This window comes from Struthio camelus, chromosome 4 (assembly GCF_040807025.1).
Source record: "Struthio camelus isolate bStrCam1 chromosome 4, bStrCam1.hap1, whole genome shotgun sequence".
Taxonomy (NCBI): domain Eukaryota; kingdom Metazoa; phylum Chordata; class Aves; order Struthioniformes; family Struthionidae; genus Struthio; species Struthio camelus.
The window spans coordinates 50,982,411-51,005,949 of NC_090945.1; the positions used below are offsets into that span (position 1 = coordinate 50,982,411).

The 23,539-nt window shown below is 42.7% G+C and overlaps 1 protein-coding gene and 1 long non-coding RNA gene across 6 annotated transcripts in view; one reads left to right on the forward strand and one right to left on the reverse strand.

Annotated features, from left to right (window-relative positions):
- ENPP6 (ectonucleotide pyrophosphatase/phosphodiesterase 6) overlaps positions 1–23,539 on the reverse strand; it is a 36,461-nt gene that overhangs the window by 7,620 nt on the left and 5,302 nt on the right. For 3 of the 5 annotated variants that reach the window (XM_009676648.2, XM_068942595.1, XM_009676649.2), the window contains exons 2-5: positions 14,868–15,047; positions 8,933–9,044; positions 4,134–4,275; positions 2,109–2,288 (exon numbers count right to left, since the gene is read on the reverse strand). In XM_009676648.2, the coding sequence (XP_009674943.2) occupies positions 2,109–2,288; positions 4,134–4,275; positions 8,933–9,044; positions 14,868–15,047 (614 nt within the window). Of the gene's footprint in view, positions 1–2,108; positions 2,289–4,133; positions 4,276–8,932; positions 9,045–14,867; positions 15,048–15,200; positions 15,631–17,591; positions 18,029–23,539 lie in introns of those variants that run through there. The other 2 variants (XM_068942593.1, XM_068942594.1) reach the window with 2 other exon arrangements.
- LOC138067202 (uncharacterized) lies at positions 8,021–12,654 on the forward strand. The gene is made up of 3 exons (XR_011141033.1): positions 8,021–8,241; positions 8,860–9,062; positions 11,472–12,654. It is a non-coding gene; the product is annotated as an uncharacterized lncRNA (long non-coding RNA).

A 23,539-nucleotide genomic window follows, 5' to 3' on the forward strand; every position in this document is an offset into this window, starting at 1 on the left:
AGAAGTATGCTCAAAGACATGATGTGGACTGGGTACAGATGCGGGAAAGGGATATTCTGTCTGGCCTCTGCCACTAGTTGCCCCTCTGCACTGTGAGCGAACAACCAATATCACCTCACCTCTGTGTTTCTTACGCTTAACCAGTCAATCCCTATCAAAGGGATTGCTAGCGCTTAGTTACCTGCTTCATAAGGATGCTGTGAGATTAATCAGTTAGTGCCTGCCACTTTGAAAGTGTACTATGCTACACAAAGTGATTTATTAATAAGAATCATACCATCAGGAATATAACCACACAAATGTGATTAAAACCCAAATTATTCAGAAAAAAGTGTTGTAAAAGGCTAAAGAACACGCTCATATGCTATAGAGACGGTGGCTACTGGAGTGACCAGAGTTTATGTCGCTGCTTACGTGTTAAAAGTCTTCAGGAAGAAATAACTCAATTTTCTGCAGATTCCCATGCAACCAGAATGACAGATTCTTCCCTAACCTTGTAGTGAAGCCCACCCAGCACGTATGATGGGTTTATCTATGTGCAAGGAAGATTTGCATTGCCTGGTAAGGGTGGTTCAGTCTCTGTCGCACATCCATCCAGCACAGAAACTCCTCACCGCATACACAGTCTCCATGAAGAATGCACCAGCATGCGACACTGGGACTCAGGCTGACCCTCCCACCGTGACATAGACTAGAAAGTAGCTCTGGTGTTTCAGCGGTGCTTCTCGTGCTTCAAAATGGGATAACTAAATTTTGAAGAGCAATGTTCTTATGTTATGATATGACCTAATGCCTAATCATTGCTCTTCAAAGTTAATTGGATTATTGGAACCTGGCTTCTAGGAAACGGGAAATCAACTTAATTTTGCTTAAAAAAAACAACATTCCAGTAAGAAATTCTAAAAAGAAATAAAGGAAGAAAACAAAATCATGATATAAGGCACTGTATTTTATTCTATTTGGGGACACTAGGCCTTTTAACGAAAGAGAAACATGTTTAAGAGCTTGCGACAACTCCATGTCTATGCGACAACATTACACTTGCCTGTCTGCAGATCTATCTCGCAAAAATAGAGATCTCTGAGATAAGGCTGAGGAGGGCATATGTAAGTGCTAGAACACCCTGCAGGAACTCTGAGTAATAGACTTGAGCATGTCTCAAAGACAATTTCAAATTCTGGTACTAATTTAAAATGTTCACATTATCACAGCTATAAAATTCCTGGAGAGCCTGTTTGGGTGCAAAAATGGACAAATGTTCTCTTTCAAAAAAATCACAGAGCTTACAACTTATATGCGAGCTACAAAACTGGAATTGGCTAAAATATAACAGAGGGAAACTACATTTTCCACCTGGAGCACAGATAGCCCATTTTGTATATCTACTCATCAATATTCTGAGGACAACATGATGACTTCTTCAGCATTTATTTCTGGTAAAACTATAATTTACTAGTGCATGAGTTACAGATGTTGCATTTTCATGCTTTTCAAGTAGTTTCCTTTTTTTTTTTTTTTTTCTGTATTGTTTTAATTTGCCCCTCAAAGTCCTGCCATTCTGGCCTTCGGTGTTTATGATTGATTTAATCAAATGTGCTTACTCTTCAAAATTCCTCAAAGGGGAATATTGTAAAAATGGGCTTCTTCAGTAATTCTAATGGAGTTATTCCTCAAATCTGATGGGAGTTTGTTGGAATGACTGACCTCCTCCAGACCATTTGAAAGTCCCAGCTAGAGTTCAATAGATTGGATAATATATACAATCTTGAAAATGGTTTTTGAGCTAAAATCTTTTAGATACCTATGAAAAGTAGAGAAATTGTGATAGGGTTGAAAGGAGGTATGTGTGCCAAAAAATAGTGAAAGATTATGCTTTTTAATTTGTCTGGTGTTAATTTCTTGCAGATACCACAGTCACAAGAGTGTAAAGTCACAGATTCAAAGCTGAACTCCACCTAAGAGGCTCAGGTTGATTTTTACACACATCTCTGACAGTAGAATTTGGATGTTATGGCCAAACTAGAGAAACAATTGTCGTAAAGAAAACAAACAAAAGTAAACACAACAAACAAAAGTAAAACAAATAAATCCTAATAAGCTGTACTTACCTCTGTGTGCTTCTCTTGAACTGGCCAAAGACTCACGACAGGACCTCGGTCCTTCATTTGTATGGTATCACTCATATTGATGTAATTCTTCAGCTCGATCACTTTGTCTGCCCAAGAGATGTCAGTCATCCCGTGGTCGGAGAAGAGGAGGACATTGACGTCGTGCTGGAGGCCCTTGCTCTGTGAAGCAAGTGCACAACAGCTGTTACATCTGGGAAAGCCCTTCTGCACCTGACCTCCGGGGTCTGCCAGCAAATTTTAAGTCCCATTTGGCCTCCCTCCACTGATTTTGGTGGCAGTACACCAGGAAGAGCACGGCTTTAAATATTCTGCAGGGAGCTTTGCCACCCACTCTAATGGCAGTAGTCCGCTCTTGCTTGCTGTCCTATAAGAGTCTAAGAGGGTACGGCAGATCTGCCAAAATGAATCTGACCCCTACTGAATAACCACTGCGAATGGCCTGCATTAAATGTTCACAGGGTATTATTATCCAAGACACGGAGTGACCACCATTATGATGTTCCTCTGAGGAACAGGTGAATCACTGCAGTAGGGAGATGGTGCCTCTATCCACACCAAAAGAGACTGATGCTCTAAAGAGGCATCCCGTATAAATAAATAAATAAATATATATATATTATATATATGTCACCCCATATATGGGGAGCGAAAGCTTGAGCTTGAACCTCTTGAGCCAAACGCATCCTCATGGTTCTTGGTCTGCGAGAGATCCAAATCAAATCTGCTTCCAGATCGAGCATAAATTGCTTTCAGCAAAGCAAGTATCCCTCAGAACTGCTGATCCTCGGGCTTTCCTCTCGTTTTGACCTGAGAGTTTTCAAATGCTGCTTACGCAACGCTGCCCTCCCTGTTCTTTTCTCAGCCTTAAACCTAAGCTCAGATTCTCATCTTAATCCAAACTAGACTTGCATTAACGCTATTTTTGCTTGCTATAAAGTGCAAGACGCTGAATCTCAGTCCCACAGAACTGTCGTACCATTTGCTCTTAGACAGGATTTCATCCAATTTTTCTTCACCTCTTGGTCAATATGCTGAGGGGAAAGCCCCTTTGTCATGGTTCCGCCTGTGGCAAAGGTGTTTCCATCTTCCCCTCCCAAACACAATCACTTAGCATTAGACCTTTCATGATTTATTGAAATTGAAATTGTGTTTTCCTCTTCCCATTTAGGCACATAAAAAGCTCTAATATGTATTTACCATTATGAAGAGATATCAGAAATAGCCATAAAAACTACAATTACCCAAAAGCTTGATGCCCTCTCTTTCTCACCACAAAATCATTTAGATAGTGTTTCTAAAGTGAACGTTTGGGTACAGAGTTCTGAGCAGTGCCATAAAAACTACTATAAAAGTTAATTGTCTGATTCCACAGACCTTACCAAATGAGCAGTTTTGATTCATTTGCCTACTATAAAGTCCAGCTGGCAACACAAGCTATAAACAGAGCAACATGTATATTGGTTTATGGTTTCCTGGGGCTATTGGTATAATAATCCACTAGGAGGATTATAATGCCATTTACAAAAATCAGGGAAGTGGTGTCTTAACTTCCACATGATATCAATAGCCCCTGTTTCTGAGGAAATAAAAGTTTATGGCCAATACATCCAATTAATAGGCATTAAATAGGCAGTTTTAAAATATTTTTTCAAATATTATGGTAGGATCTCAAGTAATTGCGGTTTTTGAAAAGGTCTCTCTAACAACTCTTGCTGTAACAGCAATTATTTTAAGGTAAAGGGCACCCTATCGCAATATTGATTCAGCTTCCTTTAACAGCATGTTTCAGCAGCCCAGTCACAACAGCAGCCAACAGCCTTTACGCAGGGCCAGGATGGAGGAGACACAAGGGACAAGGCACAAGAGGCTTTGGGACTTTGAAATGCCGCGTGCGCGGTGAACAACGGGCAGGAGCGCTGGCATTCCTACGAAAAGACTGGGGAAGGTTATCGCATCGGGTGCAACAAAATACACTCAGGAGCCCCGTTCGCTCACGTCACTGACCTTGATTTGCTTGATCATGTTGCTTAAGGCTTTGTCCACCTCTTTCAAGGCGTTCTTGCGCTGCACGGACGCGGGGCCGTAGTGGTGCCCTTCCACGTCAATGCGTTCGTAGTACACCGCTGCCATCTCTGCGCTGCCGTTGCTAGAGGTTGTGGGAAAGGGAAGCAGTGAGAGGCTGACGGAGACCCTGGGGGCCAGGAGACCGTGCTGCTGCTTTCCCCTCGCGGCCCTGGGGGTTAACATCGTTTTCCTCACCACCGCTTACAGGCACCAAATGCCACAGGAACATTTTCCACTCCCAGCTTGTGGTTTTACTAAAGTCTTCTCCCTGCTGGCGGATTATTCACAGGGTGAGAGCACCCGAGGGCCATAGCAGGCTTTGCCTCTCATCACTTTTGCCGTGATACGGATGCAGGAGAGGGGCCTCTCTGCACCCCAAAGTACCCACTGCTGTGGGAGACACAGCCCACCACGGGAGAAGCAAAGCAGCAGATGTGGGGGCAAGGGAGGGATTTGAGAGGAGGCACGTGGCTATCGGAAACAGTATTGTTCGTATCAGCGGTCCAGGCCATAAGGAACTGAAAAACAACAACTTTACACATTGGCCGCATGTGTAAAGTGGGCCACATTTCCTGAAGAAATAAAGCTTGCGCAGTCACCCTGTCTCTGCTTTGCTCTTCATCAGACCCTCCCAGTAGTTTTGAACCCACTGGCTGATTGCAGCCAAGCCTGCCACAAGGGGAGGCTCAGTGTCTACCTCAGTACGGTGAAGTCCTACTTTTCTAGGAAAGTTTGCAGCTGCAGCAGGAAGGAAAGCAGGAAGAGAAGAGAAAGAAACTGCCACTTGAAATGCTCTAATCACAGGTACTCCCAGTTGACCATGAAGCACAAAACACCCTAAACACGGCTTCGTCAACCCCCTTGCTCACAAAGTTGCTTGGGGTGCTCTGAGACCCACGTCAGAGGTGCCAGGCAGAGATTACTGCGTGCAAACACAGTCTGGCCTAGCAGACCTCTACTGTATCTTTCTATTAAAGCTTTTCCTTTAAAGAGCCAGAAGGAATACTAATTTCTGTGCTCAATGTCCTTATTTAAAAAACTGTGAGAATTACAAGTTAAATGTGCTTTAATTAAGTGTCGGCATTTCTGGCTTTCTCCTGCGTGAGGTCCTCCAAACTGCTTCAGTCATGTCAGGACGCGCTCTTCCATGACCTTGCAGAAAGCAGGACTATGTGACTTGGGGTGAGACTGTAGAAGGGCTTTTTCGTTCAGGAATATGATCAATGAGCAAAGGCGAGCTAAGGCAATCTCAGAGGCAAAGGGGGAGTTGTACAAAGTTAGTTAATCACACGTTTCTGCGCTGAATGCCCTCAGCCTAATTATTAGGGATAGCGTATAAATCAATGCCTAATTACGTTTTCATGACCATTTTCCAGTTCATTGTGAAGCTTACTGAGAGCGGTCTTGCGGATAAAAATGCAAATCCATGCTCATGAAGCTCAAACCTAGTCTTTTTCTACTGTGCTTAATACATGACAGGGTATGTCATCCATAATATACACTCTTTTCTAGATCAAAATCCCTACAAAAAGATTTTGTGTGTTTTCCTGACAGGTCTAGCTTCCCTTACTAAAGACACGCTAATAATGTGCAGTAATGAGCCAGACAGAAGAGATTAAAAAAAAAAAAAAGAAAGAGGTCAGAAACTGAAAGCATGACTTAGGGCCTACCATTGGTGTTTGTGAGTTTGCTAACGGCCTCAACAAGGGATCCCTGTAGGAAGCAGAGCTCCTCTGCCAGAGCAGGGAATTTCTCCAAGTGACACTTCAGAGCAGTATTCCTTCTAATTCTTTGTGATTTTAAAAGCATTCAAATGAAGCTGCTCTTCCTTTCCCTTGCCTCGATTTTCATTTTCAGCGTTACTTTCCCCCTATATCAGGCATACATTAATTTTTAAAATGTAACTCTGTATTACATACAAACTCATTGAACCTATTGCAACAGTTTTCTTCTTCTGGAGTGACTGTATTGTTTAACCAAGCCCACGTTATGTTGCATGCTTAGCAGTTTGCAGGGTTGGGTACAGCACATCCATAACCTACTAAATTGAATAAGTCTTTGCTTCCATTTTAGACTGTTTTTCTAAGAAAACTAGGCTTTTCTGAACATGGTTTGTCATAGGGGAAGTAATCTGTCTTTCTAACTGTGTATTAGTCCCTGTCTTCTCCCATCACAGTAACTTTTGAAAGAAATTGCTAAAGAAAACCTGCTAAAGAAAGTTGGACAGCACCTACGGCTATACGAAAGACGGTTTAGTTTTTCAGCACACTTTGCAAGTGCCGCAAAGTCTTCATGACATCTTTCCAAGAAGGTAAATAGATTGCAACAGCCCTCACATTACGGCTGCGGAAAAGCTATAAGGGGGGTTTTAGTTTAACTTGCCAAAAATTGGTTTTTGACTTGGTTTTGAACATTTTTATTCTAAATAATGTTCTCAAAAGGCCTGTTTGAACAGAGAGTTTTACTGAAAGACAGTTTCCTTTGAGTATAAGAGATGCCCAGTGGCTCCGTGATGAGTTACTCCTGCCCTCGCTGAAGGCATTGATAAAACTCCCTTTGACTCTGGTAAAGTTAAGATGGGATGGGATGTTCCCATGTCTAAATTCAAGTTAATCCCTAGACCACCGTGCCACAATGAACGATCTTACTCTCCTTCCCCTAAAGTCCCTGAAAGGTTTACTAGCATGGGAAAGTTTTGCTCAGCGGGAGCATAAGTAAGTGCAAGTCATTAAGCGCTAATACCTGCCGTCAGGGCAAAGCCACAGCTCACCAGCTGCACAAGGACCTGCTCTGGGCGACACAGCGCCCCTGCCACCAACTGTTTTCCCACATTGAGCTAGCGCCAGCCTCGGGCTAATTGACTTTTCGGTTAGGGGGCAGAGAGGAAACGCGCTGGATCTGCCAGCTTTTGTACAGCATCAGGAATCAGAAACTCTTTCAAAAGATGTACGTAACAAGAAAACGCCACTCAAGACTCTTCTACCCAGAGATGTTAAGTCCTGCTAAAAGAGTGCTCTAAAACAGAGGCATTTCAGAGGCTTCACTTCTTACGGGCTGGCCAGCAGCACGGAAGAGTGTTTACTGAGTCTTAAAGGACTGAACAAAGGCGATAGATGACAGGGAAAAGAGACTGAGAGAAAAGATGAGGAAAAAACTTACTATCTCTCTTTCTCTTTCCTTTTCAATTTGTTCTGTGCCCTCCTTTCATACGGTAAGTCCCTGATCTGCTCTCTTTTGGCAAGCGCCAGCTTGCACCACCGCCTCTCTTGTGTCCCTGCCCGTTTCTTGTTTTTCACTGAAGGCAGCAGCAAGCGGCCTTGTGACTCTGGGTGAATTAGCTATTGAAACACTTTCAATGGGCTCCAGCTATCCAAAAGAGCAGCCTCAAGGGCTAGAGCTTTTAACAGTTCATGCCTTGCTTTTCATGCTGTTCAGAGTGACAAAGCTGTGACTCTTCCCAAACAGCCCTACGCACCTCGCTTCACACAGACCAGTCAGGAAGTTTCAGGCACATCCTGGCCCATCCACAAATGATACACGACCAAAAAGCTTTCCAGGGTAATTCTGGCTTTCCTCCAGAAGTCAGGCCCAGTCCCTCTACTCAGTTTCCCGTTCCCTGCATTATTCACTGAATTAAAACCATTGCAGCAGTTCTAGAAAAGCCTCCTACGGCACCTTTGAACTCCTCATGTCATACACAGATAACTTTCTTCAAATGTAAACTAAATTATTTCACAATCAAATGCCTCACATATTCTGAGACAGTTTCTCTCTAAACCCCATGTTGTAAACTACGGTCTACCAAGAGGTGATTTGCGAGCATCTGCGAGCAGCAGCCGGGGGGCCACTGGGAGCGACGGCTCCATCAGCACTCTCATCGTTGTGGAGCCTTTATATCACAGAAAAGAAACTTGGCATCTGAATACCGGACTTTTCAGATTCAAACAGCTATAGCAGTTTGCAAGTAATGAATTAAAAGTGCATCCTGGAATTGGAGAAATTACAGAACCAACAGTGTTTCAAAAGAGGAAGCCTCGTTATAGCTAAGGTAAGGCCTACGCTATGCATGTGGCTGCGTAGTGGCAATAACTCAGATCTTCCCTGATTTGACAAGCTATATGTAATTCTCCCTGGTTAACACTTAGATGAGAAATGGGGGAACTGGGAAGCTGGGTGGAGCGTATTTTTTTCCAGGAGCCAGCTGGCTTCACCTATATTCCCATTACACTCACATTAGCACAAAATGATTGCCAGCTCCAAAAACGTTATGCCTAGGAGGTTCTAAAATGCAGAAGGAGCCAAAACATCAGTCCTACAAACAAGTGACCAGAGTTGAATTTCAGAATTCCCAAATTCCCAGCTACTCCTTCTAGATCTAAATATATCAAAGTCTGCTATTGCAGGTAAGTGAACTGATTTTGACAGGCTGGTACTTAAGCGGGTTGTACCTCATCTCTTTGGGAATAAACAGCAAAGGAAAAATAGTAAATTGGGATGTCTCCTCTGTGTTGTAAACTCTGAATGAAAAAAAGGAGCATACCTTTTCCTCTGACCTTATTATAACCGCCTATTTCTGTATGTGGTTATGTTTCTATGACGATATTATAAACCAGTCTTGGCTTCCATCTTCCTATCTGGGAGCTAATCCTGAAAAATTGCCCTCCAGCAAGGCTGACAGTAAAACCAAACGCTGTTCCCTGAGCAATGAAACGTCATGCTGCGGAATCGTAGGGACGTACCACAAGGACTCGAGAGCATCGCTGACTGCGTCCGCAAAGTTTTTGTCCGTTGGGACACTGAAGTACTCGCGACAGTAGCTGGGTCTGACTCCAAGGATTTCAACCTCACAACCTACAAATGGAAAATGTGGTAAGTCTTGTAGTTTCACTTTGATTATTGACACGACACTGTGGAGCGCAAGTTCAGGTTTGTAAATTCCCTATGAAGTTACTTATTTTTCGTCTTTTGTGCAGGAAAACTTATGGCTGGGGAAAAGGGGAGAGAGGTTTGTTTGCTGAGTGCCTGCAGTAAACTACACATTGGATTCTTTTATTTCCCCCTTTAAAAATAAGGTCTCTGTGCGACCTTTTCGTGACAAGCTGATTCCCTCGCAGCAGATCATTTCCACCTAAATCACTAGGTTGTTTTCATTTCAAATAATGTGGGCACATATCCTCTATTTCCAGGCTTCCCACATAATAGACCTAGATTTTGTTCCCTCAAAGTTCAGCAAATACTTTCCAGTTAGAAACACTGTATCTTAAATAATAATACCCTCTATAAAGTGTATCTTATTATGTGATACTGGCACTGCACTATTAAATCTATTTCCCCAGAGATCTTATTAAAGCAGTATAAACCAATTAACTCTCTTGGTAAGTTGCAGCCTTTCTTGCAAAATACAGTCTGTTTTGTGGCCCCAAATCTCACGGCAACAAATCCTACAGGAGAACATGGCTCTGAACACACAAGAACATATTTTTGTGGTTTTTTGCCCTTTCACTCTCTGGTTGCAGTACTGAATAACATTAATATTTAAGAGAACTGTGCTTTCAGAAACACTAAGCTCATGCAAATTATATTTGGAGAACTCCAGAGCCCTCCCTTCACAGTTACGCGTTTTTTGATGTATTCCTGGGACACAAGAAAAGATGAGATATCTTTTGCAAAATGGCCTCTATATACTGCAATTCCATCAGGTCAAAAAGTTAACACTAAGCGGGAGCCTGAAACTACCTGCATTTAGGTCACTTCGTCTCTCCCTTGGGATAAAAGAAATAGGCATTAAGGACTGCCAGAAGCTGAATTGTTGCTTGGGAAGAAACAAGGTTGCGCAGGAAGGGTCAGCGTGGAGAGGGCACTCGAAGCAGGCAGCAGCTACTGTTAGAGACCATTTACAGCACTGTTTACTCACGGGGACACTCAATAAAAAAGAATTTGTCAGAGTCCTCCATCTCGGCCTGCATAAACCCACGCTGCTGAGACGCAATACCGGGACACAGGGAAAAGCACACCTCTTGCAGGCTAAGCTGACCAGGAGGCTCAGCACTGCAGCGGGGTCACAACAGGGACTTGCAAGGGATGCGGTGTTGCAGCAGCCGCAGTTCTTCACCTTTCAGCTTTGGCCAGTTGAGGTTATCCACACTACCTCCATCCCCTTTGCTCTTTCCATTTAGGCCAAGATTTGCCGAAAACAGACCTTTGGTGACCGCACAAAGAGCCTAGTTTCAAGAGATGTGAAAGACCCATTAGGTCGAGTTTGGGGAAAAAAAATTGGCTCCAAAGCCAGGCAAGAATGTGAGGACACAATTAGAAACATAAGGCCAATCATGACTAAGTCTAGAACTGACTCCTAATATTTTAGTTCCAGTGAAGGATTGCTCACAGCCAGTGAATAGTATAATGATATTGTCTCTTTTTTCCTGTTCACATACTGACTTCAGATTATAATTTTCTCAGATCTCATTCCTTAAAATTACTCAATAGATAATTTTAACTGATAGTATTAGCCTCCTGGGGATCTGGGATATTTTAGTTGTTCGGATATCTGTATCTTTGCTATTTCTAGATTGTCAAGTGATGAGCATGATAGAAAAGACTAGAGAGGTAGAAATAGTTAGAAGTAATTTTGGCCGCTGAATATTGGTCTGCAAGCATGCGGATCATTGACAGTAACACCGAGAATTCAGGCTGCTTACATCAGATAGGCAATAAAAGTACATGCACTCTGTGATGAAAATAACTTAAAATTGGATTCTTGGTGTGAAAGTTTGGTACAAATTCCAAAAAACTAACCATGAAGACCTTTTAATAATTAAATTTAATTTTGGTTGAGGCCAGGACAGCTGGTAAATTTTCTCATTTAAATATAAAGGAAAAGGAAATCTAATAAGGATTTGGAGTCGGATAGAGTGAATATTAAGTTTTTCTTGGTGAAAAACCAAATAGATGTGCTGTATTTGCTGAGATTTAGCGTTCAATACCTTTCTGCACAGTTTTGTTTTACAGTAAACTTCTATTTAAAAATCTGAACTTCTGGAACAGGAATAAGGACTTCTTTCACAGTAATATATAGACTCCTCTTTATCTATTTGACATGGAGACTTGAACCTCTGCCAGCTTTAAATTGCATTTCTAAACATTGATTTAACGGTTGGACACTTCTTGTCATAACAAAGTTTTGCAGACTTTCCAGATCAGCTCAATGGTCTGGAAAACGTTGTGTTTAAATGGAAAAAGATTGAATTTAGACACTCTTTTCCCTTTCTCTCATTTCAGTGTTTAGAAAAGAAGTCATTTCACTTCAGCTGAAGCAGTTGCATACACTCCTGGAAAATGAAGCAGTTGCAGGGTTTTGAGTTACGTCATCCATTGGGCTGAGCATGAGGAGCTCTGTAAAGTTTTTGAGGAGCTCTGCAAGGCTTTGACATTGATGGTATCACCAGGTTGCTCTTGCACTCCCCTGGAGTTTCACCTTCTGTTGGAAAGTCAATACTTCAGAAAGACAGCCTGGGCTGCTAAACTGCACGTTTGACCTCAGATACGGTATTGGCTATTGGGTATTACTTGGCAATCAACCATTTAGAAGATGCATAACCTTTTGTCCATGAATGGAGACCTGAAGAGCAGAAACTTTTTAATAAACACACTGTGTTCCTGTCTGAAGTAAGCCCCTTTGCGCTGCTGTTAATAAATCAGAAAAACGTTCCTGCAAGCCAAATGCTTACCACGTGACATTTTAACACAAACAATGATTAGGATATGCAGTGCAGCGGTATTTTTGCTCCTCCAGCCCTAGAAGTAGCCTAGCCCGGATGAATTCTGCCTGCAAGTTATCTGGGCTCTGTTTACGTTGCGCTCACAGATAAAGTTGTAATGGATGGGTATTCATATTTGACAGCTCTTCTGCTTTGTGTCCCTAGTCACCAGGGTTTAGATTTTCTTCTTTTAAACACTAAATATGCACGACAGTGGAATATAAGGAAGAATATGAAGCTGGAGATTTCAGATTCAGCCTTTGCAAAGCCTGGGAAGCAACTCTGATGAGGAAATCACAGTGATACAAGTTAACCCTGAGAAGCAGCTAGCTGGCATTCACAACGCATTTGCCTTATGTTTGATCAGTCTCACTGGATCTTTGTCTTCACTTCTGGCTAGAGAGAAAATAGCACCTCCCAGAACAAAATGCGGTGAATTTGGCTATACACTTATTTTCCTGTTAACAGATTCCCAAACTTTTCCTGTTTGAATCTGTATCCGATTTACAAGATTCATTACTAGTGGAATATCCTTAGGCTGGAAAACTACGAACAGCACATCACTCAGGACAAAAGTCTGTGGGACCTCCACCCACCTTGGTTATTAAAACCTTATATTTTCTTTAATTTCTTTTGGGATTGCTTCTCCAATAGAATGCCATTTTAAGTAGTAAAGCTTTAAAATAATAAATCTAGAAAATTTCAAACAGATTACGCCCTTACTGTGGAATTATAAGGCAGTTCAAAAAGCATATGGGGAAAATGTATCGAATGTATTTATTCCAATTAAAATTGGACTCCTACCTCAGGGCAATTGCCCCGTGGTTTAGTTCAATAGCTCTAAGGCTTGCCCTGCTTCCCCCTCCATGTCCAACCCTTTATGGCCTGTTTGTCCATTGGGACTACGTACATGCTTAAAAACAAGCATGTGCTCAAGCATTTGCTGAACTGAGGCATTAAGGGCTTTGCCCAAGGTTGCCTGTCTCAGGTAATAATTAATGACAGGCAAACGTACATGTTTGTACGTACACAGTCTACAGATAAAATACCAAATCCATACAAAAGCTCCCATTGGCATCAGCAGGTCACGGTTCCACCCTCTGGGTCATAACAAAGTAAATGGTTACATTTGCCACTTGGAAAAGGAATGCTCTACTATTTCTTGTAATTTTCTACTAGAAATACTATAAGTATATATGTGTGTGTGTGTATACACATATATACACACACACATATGTACACACACACACGAAAGGTGTGTGTGTATGTAACATATATAGGTATACATACATATACCCCTCATTTGTCTTCTCCATGGGCACCACTCAAAAGCTGAGAGGTCCTTCACTGCTCAAAAGGCTGCAAGAAAGAGCTGGGTAAAATCTAATGCCATTTGATGGAAAGTGATACTGTTCTTTTAGATTTCAGTATCTTTCTGTAGACTAGAGAATTCCAGTACAGTTCTACTTGTAGTTAGAAGTGAATAGGCTAGAGAAATAGGTGTTTTCATAAATTTTTAGAACAATGTCTATATACTTTTATATTTAAAATATTTATATATAAGGCATATTGATATATATTGGTATATATTAAGATATAAGTCAAGATATATATTCAGATTTTTTAAATATAGTCTTTTGTATTTAATTTATATATCCTACTATTTTCATTGCTGTTAAGCCATTTAGGCAATCTCCAGTAAGAAGCTTTTTTGAGGGATGATCCAAAAACATTACCTCCTGTCTGCTCTTCCCGTCCATTGGACTGCATTGGAGTCCACAAGGCAACACTTCCTCCCTCAGATCTTTTCTCTCTTCAGTATTGTAGAAACGATCTGGCTAGCTTTTGAACGTAACCATCCTGGTTTGCTCTTTCACCCTTTCCCAAGAAGCGTGATCTTTTCTCTGGAAGACCACTAGCTGCATTGTATGGGACGAACGTGATGGGGCCCACGTGCACTGGGATGGAGGAGATGGGCTGGCCAGGAGCCTGTGGAGTGAGTCAGCAGCCACTGCTCTGACCACTGTCACTGGCTATGTTCATGCACTGTTTCTAACACGTGCTCCTTTAGTCGGCAGTTATACATACAAGGATATTTGCATACTGCTTAGGTAGCACAGATAGAGGGTCAAAAAGGTGAGAAGCTGCATATCTTGCATGTAATCTGGTCTGGCTGCACAGCTAGGACCTTTATTTCTATGTGGCTGGTAAACAGACAGCCTAAGCGTGTAGTCCTATAAGTTAAAAAAAGACTTGTTATTACACATCGCTAGTGATTGGATTGACCTGAAGTTGGACCAATATCCAGCAAACCGGAAACTGAAAGACCAAGCCAGTCCAAATGAACGGCTCAGACTAGGGGCCACTAGGACCTTGGCTGCGTTACTGATGAAGGACAATGAACATGCTCACTCCAGCTCACCAAGAAATGCTTGCTTCCAGCTGAGGTTTACTCTCCCCATAAGGAAAATACACGCTCTCAGCTGCTTATTTCCAAGTGAGAAAAAAATCCAAACATTTGGGGAGGATGATTTTTTTTTTTTTTTTTTTTTAAAAACTCTGATCAATGACCTGGTCTACAGCATCACGTCATGAACTGTTCATCACACCTGAGGCTACAGGTGGGTAGGAGGAACGAGCAGTCGTTGCAGGAAGGGATGGTCTGCAACCAACATCCTCGCTGGAGATAACGCTGGCAGGAACGCCATCCCTAGGGACAGTTCAGTTGCTTCTAAGCATATGCAAATTATGATAATCTAATTAAAGAGAACTGATTTCTACAAGTCATTAATAATGTATTCATAATTCTTGTCTTTACTTCATAACTGTAGTGTATTACAGAGCCATCCTACAGAGTACGATGTACTTAAATGTAAAGACGTACCTTTAAAGCGATAATAGTGTTTGACATACTAACCTGGCCAGTAGTACATAAAGACATTCTTTTTTTCTTTCATCATTGTGACCCACAAAGGCTCTGATCCATTCCACCAGAGAGGTAACAGGCTTTCTTTATTCACACCAATATCGAAAGATACATTTGTAGTTGGGTCCCACATGTAATTTCCAGTCATCTGATGGACTTCACAGTGGCGACCTACAGGAGTGAGAAAAAAAGAGCATAATTAGATTTGTGTTCTCCAGAAGAAGGACACTAGTAGTACCACTACTGCTACTACATGCTCCTGTGAGACCACCTAGCAAATCAGGTGAAAAGCAGTGGTGTGAACTCAGTGGTGTGAACTTTTACCTTGCCACCATTCATGTAATCTTCTTGACCCCGTTACCTTCTATAAAGATTCACTGGGCAGCAGTCTGTATCCCTCCGTTTAGCCATCTAAAAATTAACTGCTGAAGTCTTAGTCGCCTATGTTCCCTTCACACTCAGTGGAGAAAAGAGGCACCTCTAGATAATTCATGTCATCCTGAGATAAGCATCTAATATATCCGGGAAAGTTATCCTCTGGAGGTGCATGTTACTTTCTTTTAATTATAGAAAAAGGTCACATAATTAGCTCAGTTTGAGACAGCCGACTTCTAGACAGCTAAAGCGAGAAGAAATGAATCCCACACCCACAGCCTAATCAACATGCTGTACGCAGCCTGCACAAACAAACCACTGCAGCAGCAGCCCGTGCGGATGCCACATGTTCGACTGACGTTTGGCTCCTTCTAAGTACACAACATCTGCCAAGTCTGAGGCTATTTTAAGGTACTCGCCAGCACACAGACCCAGAGGACTGCAGGAAGCAGTCTGTAAACAGGAAGGGATAAAAAGCATGCTCTGGAAACATAGAATAAAGTTTGGGGAACTTGCATTTCCCTTCTCTTTCATCTAACGCTTAACATGCATTGCTCAATACTGATATTTAGACATCACAGTTCATTTAATAGTGCTTGGAAGAGGGTCGAAATAATTATTAAAAAAAAAAAAATCAATAAATCAATAGAAACTCCTCAAAGATGGCAAGGAGCAAGGGAATCAGGTGTGATGTAACAAGGGGTAGACCTGTCCTCTCCACCCTCGCCCTGCTGCACAAGGCTACTGAGTTCACTGAGACTCTTTCTACAACCAGACCTACACAACAGACCCCAAGCAAGCCGGCTTGAGCTCTATATCCCTATATAATCCCGTATTTCTTAGGCACAACCCACAGATCCACAGGAAATCAGGCCAGAAGGTCCAAAGACGCAAGGTTCTCTCAGCATATTCACTGGGAGGATCCTCCTCCCCCTTTTTTATTTAAAAAAAACAAAAACAAATATAGGCCACTGTAGTTTTCTACAACCTAGTCTAAAACTTTTATATATTACTTCTATCTTCCATCACTGTTTGCTGGGGGTTTTGCATGCACACACTTTGTTCTTGGTTGTGGAGATTGCAATCACTTTATCAGACTTTTCAGCTGTCTTACAGCTTCTTTGGGGGTCCATGGGCAATTTTGTATCACAAGAAATTAGTGTGTATTTCCTGAGAGATATCTTCCATTTCTTCTCATTGTCAGAAGAGAAGATACAGTATTTTAAGAATTAATCTGCAGGTGAGTTAACAAAGATGAAAGAAGGAACATTGAAGAGCAAGTTGTATTGAAAGTTCACTATTTCCACATCCTGAAAAGAAATAACTGATATATGTGTGAGACACTTTCGTCATTAGCCGGTGAGTCACAGATATTGTGAGGATCGGGATAACAGCCTTTGATTACTGTGAGAATAAGTGTGGTGAGCAGAACTGAAATAACCTCAAGATGCTTTGTTTTAAAAAGGCATAATTTTGAGCTCTGTAAACTTTGTGTACATATCACCTTGGAACGGATTTTGAAAATACTTCATAGTAGGGGAAGGGGATTTTAATTATGCAAAATATTTCCTCCTCCCCAGTATAGAAAAGTAGTCCCAGTTTGTGGCAGCCACTAATATTCACCATATTAAAACAAACAGGTTTAATATATGAAAACTGGTGGACTGGAGGGGAAGATATCTGTCCTCCTTAGGCTGCCAATAGCTTTCTTTGCTGTAAGTCTAAAAAGTGCTGGTAGCAAGCCTCTCTAGCACATAAAAACCCCAGCCTTGCTCCTTGGAGGAGAACTACTTCTCTTCAGCTTCTTGAAGTCCATACGCTCCTGAGCGTACACCAACGTGGCAAACTGCGTGCAGGCAGCTGGTGCCAGCCTAGGAAACCTGGAGATCGGTGCTGAAGCTGTTAGGCAGATCATGTATTTATATATTATATACTCTTCATACAAAAACAATGACCTAGCAGCTGCTGCTGATGCAAACTCCATGTAGGACTTCAGAGCTACCATCAGTTTGCCCACCTCTTTAAGGGACAGAAAAGAGATTGTTCTCTGCGGTGTGGTTGGGAAGTTTAATTAACTGTGTGTAATAGTACAGAGGAGAGTATTATTCTGATCATCACATTGGATGAGTTCATTCTTCTCTTTTTTTACTGCTGCCTTCACTTTTTTTTTTTTTAAATCTATTTCAGTTGCTATCTTGCAAAAATATGCTGTATGTGCTGGATTTCAAAGAGCTTCTATATGCAGATAATTATGCTCTTGGAGAAATTCTACAATTATAAATAATTGCAATACATATACAACACAGAAAGTAAGAAAGATTCAAATTTACCACAACTTACTGTATGAGAAGGTATACATATTTTTCTAGTTCACAGATTCAAAAGCCAGAAGGGACCATCAGATCAGCAGACCAACTGTAAGGCATGACCATTTAATGCTGCCTGGAGCCTGTGCTCCAGAAAGGCCCCAGACCTCCCTGGAAGACCCAATAAGCAACTAATCCTCCTTTCTTGGATTGCTCATCCCAATAGTTTCTCATCAGCAAACACTGTTCAAAAAGTATGTCTGCTTTCTAATTTGATTTTGCCCTGTGTTAATCTTCAGCTATGGCTATTCTGTGCCTTGCCCGCTTGATTAAAGAGCCCTGTAGTAGCTGGCACGTCTCCCCCTGAAGACATTTGTGCCCAGAATTAAGGTTTCCTCTCAAGTTTCCTTTGGGTCACCTGCACAATCTGAGCTCTTTACATCCTCTGTTTTAAGTTATTTTTTCCAGCCTGAGAAAATGACCTTTGGTGGTCTCCTTTTTAATGATTAGCAAAACAGCAACATGGTGTTAGACAGTCCTCATAACATGCTGAATTTATTATTGCTTCCATTACCATAACTTTCCTTTGTAATCAAACATTAACTTAGGAGTTTCACAGGCAGCAACAGGGCAAAAAGCAAATGCAGATGTCGTTAGTTATAAGTGACTACAACTGTAGTAAAAAAAACAACCCTTACTCAAGCAACAGCGAGAAACAAAGTCAGTACAGTTCCCAAGACTATGATAACTACTGTATCCTTCTGGAAAAGAGCCAGCAAAAGCATTTGCAAATCTGCACGTTGCAACTTACTTGGACACAACACTTTTTACAGCATTTAGCTTTCTTTAAAGCACATTCCCATGTCTCCAGGCATTTTTGTCAGCATTTGACAAAAAAGATGCAAAAAAGATTAATTTTTAAAAAGAAATACACAACCAGTTGGCCACTCAGAGCAACTGCACAGTAACACTGATTGCTGAGCACCCCACATTGACCACATGGGAGGTTTTGAAATCAGAGGATGTACTCCTGTCACATTTGCCCGCTCCCCAATGATCTCTTCCTGCTCTCGCTGCTCCAGGTCTCAGAGTGGTCTCTCACTGATTGCAGGGATGGCAAGTAGGATCGCTACCTGATACGATATGTCATACAGGTAGCACCTGTGTTTAAATCTGCATGAGAAAATGCTCTTCTGAGATCCTCAAATATCTTTTTCTTTTTTTTAAAAAGGAAGGCAGCACATGACAGATGTGTGACACTATACCTGGTGCACTGGGCTACAAAACAGAGGTAAGTTATCTTTGCACTGAGCAGATCAGATTTATCTGAGAGCCCAAAGTGCATACGTTAGTAAGCACAGCAAAGGTACCATAATCTATGCACATACAGTATCCACCCAATGATAAACATAAATACCTATGTATGTAATATGCATGTAAATATCTATGCATGCAATATTATATGCATGCCCTGCAGCTGCAGTGAGGCCTTTTCTCCTGAGTCCCCAGCATGCCGGGGGACTGACAAGAGCTGGGAGGGAATGAAGCAGCCTCAGGCTGCTGTGGGGCTAGGTAGTCTGAGAATGAGCTGAATTCCTCAGTCTGAACAGCTGCTGGTGTTTAATGAGGGCTTCCTCAGGGAGCCCAGGGCCCTGAAGGGGTCTCTGAGCTCCAGAAGAGGTGCCAAGCCCAGAGGGCTTCAGCAAGCGCATCTAGAACCACACAGACAAGGGGTCAAATCCTGGCCCCATTAAAGTAACTACCCAGACCCCTGCTCTGTCAGAGTTTCAATCCAAACCATACCCATTTCAAGGGGCAGAAAGGAGATACATTTTTTAATTGTCTAAGATGGTGCTGTCCATATAAGTAGAAGATTAATGGTCCAAGTTCAACAGCTGGCGAGGGTACACTGGTTCAGATAAACCAGTGCAGGACTTGCTGCTATAATCTGCATATATATATGCCCATATATGAATATATATGCATGTAATGTGTCTATACAACAGGAAAAACAGTAATTCTGCCCATTTCTCTGGACTTTTGGAATTCCTGTAGTTCTGCCTCCTGACTTAAGTCAATTAGCACTGACCGGTTGTATGTTATTGTTTTTACTAGAGCCATGCTCTACGGCACCAAATGAAACACCCACCTACCTCTGCAAGGCCAAGCCCAAGCAACGCTACGAGCGAATGCCATCCCTACTAGAACTGAGATGACCAACCATCAGGGGTGGAAACAAGGCCAAAAGAGACTTCCCTAGGCTCGCATACCAGTGGGAGAAGTAAATGATGCCTCACCTGCCTAACTACGAGATCCCACTGTCTTTCTGCTGCTCCTTTTGTGCTGGACACACCACTAGGACTGCCCAGCATCTCCCAGTGCTCCCCAGAGGCAAGGAACATGCGACATATCATTACTGCCTTCATGAACAAGTATGAGGAGCCGTTCCACGTGATCTGATGGTGGTACTTTTCTGAGCCTGCAACAAGAGCACCTTCGATTATTTATGGCCTCACGAGACCAGAAGAGAGAGACACAACTACTTTCAAGCAGTCCATGAACAGTGCTAGGCAACCTAGAAGGTTATTTTTCCCTATAAGGATGTCTGGTCCTTCAAAGCTTGGCCTGACATGTAGCATTCTTGGAGCATTTTGGTTCAAACAATTTATTTGGTTAGCTAGGTATGTTTTAACAGCTGAAGTGCAGTTCCCTTTCTCCCAGTCCTTCCCTCTCCCACAGTGTCCTTCCTCTGCTATTTGCTTGCTCATGTGCTGTTTAAGAGTCACCGTAGTGGCAAATTCTGACCCAGATTATCAGCTCCTCACTGTACCACACTTCCAGACTCACTGGAAAGCTGCTGAGTGGCTTTCCTGGGGAACTGTTGCCTGCTCGGAGCAAGCACAGTGGTGCTGCCGTCCCCAGGGGCTCAGACCAGCCTGTCCAATGCGAGCGGTCTGTCCTGCAGGGCCCTGCTCCACTGCTCTCCTGCTAGGCTTCATTTGCCCTTCTCCGCAGGTGAACAAGAAAAGCCAAAGGTAAAAAAATAAATCCTAGTGTTAAGCCTTAGCTGGGCTGGAGGAGACCACATCTCATGACAACTCTGGTCTCTAGGAGGTGGTCCTGCCATCTGCACGCCCCCAGGCAAAGCGGTACCTGCAAGATGCGATGCGACAAGACAATTCACATTCCCAGAAAAGCTTGATGGTAAAGGCTTTCCAGTTTGTTTTTATGACCCTTCAAAACCAGATCAAGCTAAAGCAGAAAACCTTAGTCAGGTGAGAATTTGCAATCCAGATAGGACTCTTGCACCAAAAAGGCCAGAAAAAAAAAAATCTCTCTGCTGCACACAGCATTTTTTTTTTTCTAAATGAGGATTCATTTGACTGCATAAAACACTTAATTCAGTGTTTTCATAATGGGGCCAGGGCTGGGGTGCACACTAACTCCTTGCAAAGCTCCTAGCTTAGGCTTTGCTGATGCTTGCTTGTATGGGAAGGCAGGACTTGCTGCCCTAGAGAGGAGGTGCTCGGAACTGCACGTCAGCCTCCTGAATTTGGGTGCTGTGGCAGGCTCAGGGACTAAGCTGGGAGCCCTTCTGGCAGGCAAGCTGGAAAACGGGGCCTGAACCAAGTGACGGGCCCAGCTGCTGCATGCACCATCAAGGGGGATATGAACCTCTGGCAGCTTTCTGTTAATAAACCATGACTGTGTGCTTCCAGCTCTAGGTGAAGAAATGCCTAGAAACATGAATATCCACTTACAGCTGCTAATAGTAGTAACAGGCATATTAGGCAGACGTGAGCTATGAAATTTTAGGTAACGTAAAATAAAAAGCTCTGTGCTCGTTTGTAGCATATGAACTTGTTAGAGAAAACTTTCTGTTCTTCATTTTGATAGTGCTTCTTTTTCTTTTTTAAATTAGTACAAAGCACACGCAGATTTTCCATGACATTTTTCGTATACGCGTGAAAGAGAAAGGTTTTGGCCCTGGGCATTGCAGCCTTTCCGAAGGCAGCAAATAAACAAAGCAAGATGAAGAGTCTGAACGCTAAAAGGCTTCCCAGCTCCGAGCCCCTCCTGCAGCCTGCCCTTGTCAGTGCAGTTTGCATTCCCTACTAGTAAATAGCATTACCACAGACTTCCTTGTGCTCTTTTGTATCCCAGTGTACAATTTTGGAAATGGAAAGCCATTGACTCCAAGAAAAAGATGACACTATTGATTCAAAAAGTGTATGTCACAAATAGACTTTAAAAAAAAATCTTTGCTGCTACTGACATCTGTGGTGGTTAAAAGAGGACAAAAATTTGAAAATCCAATTCCCTTGTCATGCTCTTCATGTCCTTTTGTCTTTTTCTCAGCTTGGATAGTGAAGTGGAGAAAGTTTTCCTTCATTTGTCCCGAAAAAAAAAAAAAAAAAAAAAAATCAATTTCCCCGTTGCATTCTTACTCCTGCAATTTTTATAGCTTAGACATCTCATGGGTAATTTTTATGTAGCTGAAAACAGGTCTTTACTGAACTTTCATTTACTACTCTAAAATCTGTTTTATTAAAATTCGTTTTAAAGAAAAAAGTGAAAGATGGTTTCTTTAAAGTTCTTTCATCTTTGAGCTGTGTACAACTTTTCTTAACTGCTGAACAGAAATTGTCAGTGTCCTTTCTTGGACCAAGTTGTAATTAAACAGAGCAGAAGCAAGTCATCTGCTAGAATCATCACAGGAGAAGAGACTGCCACTATCCTCCAAACACTCCTAGTTTTCCGTGACTACAAGGGTACGAACAATGTTGATGCAGATTCAACCACTGCAATATTATACAATACGCCTGGGCGGGTAGCTCTGCTATTTTAAAGCGAGTGCAAACGTGGGTACAAAATTCTGCTCTCGTGGTGGAGCAAGACACTCGCTTTCCTCAGCTCTGAGCAACAACACAGCAAAGCTGCTGCAGAATCGTAACTGCAGTTGGATTTTGCTAGCCTTTACTACACCTCATACTGATAAAAGCTCAAAGGACATGCTCACGATGATGGCAGTCAATAATTAAGCGTGGCAATCCCTATCCTTCAATTGCAATATATCACTCAGGAAAGCGCTGCTCAAGCAGTTTAGCAGCGAGTTGCTGGGACTCCGGATGTCAGCTGCGGCTGTGCGCTGCCCTGAGACGCATCGTGGAGGAGGCTTCCCTCCCTCTCCTAGGGCCTTTAGCAACCAAGACGCTCTGCTATCAGTCAACAGAACTGTCACAGCAAATAATGAATCTGCAACTGTGTCAGGGGATAGCATGAGCACGAGCCAAACCCAGGAGGACTGCAGGGATGGGAAGGCACAGGGTATTTGCTACTAGAAAGCGTGGAATAAATTGCCCTGAGTAGTCCCCATTGCAGGCAGGAAGGGCAGTGCATGTCGAGATTCACTGCGCTCAGGGGAAAACAGGAACAGACTAGCTTATACATCAGACCACACATTCATCCATCAGCAGTAAAGCTCCTCACTGGTAAAGGATGCCAGCACTGGAGATGAGGAGCAGAGGAAGGACACCACTGCAACATGGATAGGGGAGACCCATGAAACCATCCATCTGGCAGAGCAGACTCCAGCAGTCTGCATCTCTTGGGCCTGTCGTGTTGCCTCTCTCCCTTCTGACTTGTTGCTGCATCTTAGGAAAGGCAAGAGGACTCCACACAGGGACCTGGTGCCAGCAGTTGGGGAGAGCAGAGCTGCAGCTGGGTCTGCAGCACAGGAGAGGAGGAGGTAGCACATGCCAGGCTGCGCCACAAAGCGGGGGAAGTATCAGGAAGCTGGCATTTCAGGCAAGCCCCAAACAGGCTGTTGCAATTGTGAGACAGCCCTGCAAAAGACCAGGAGCCTCATCCTGGTAGCGGGTTCTGGACACCCGCAGCTAAAACGTTCTCTGTTCAACCTCTTAATCCCACACGCTTCACGGGACCTTGCAGCCTCTCTACCAATTATTTAAGATCAGGACC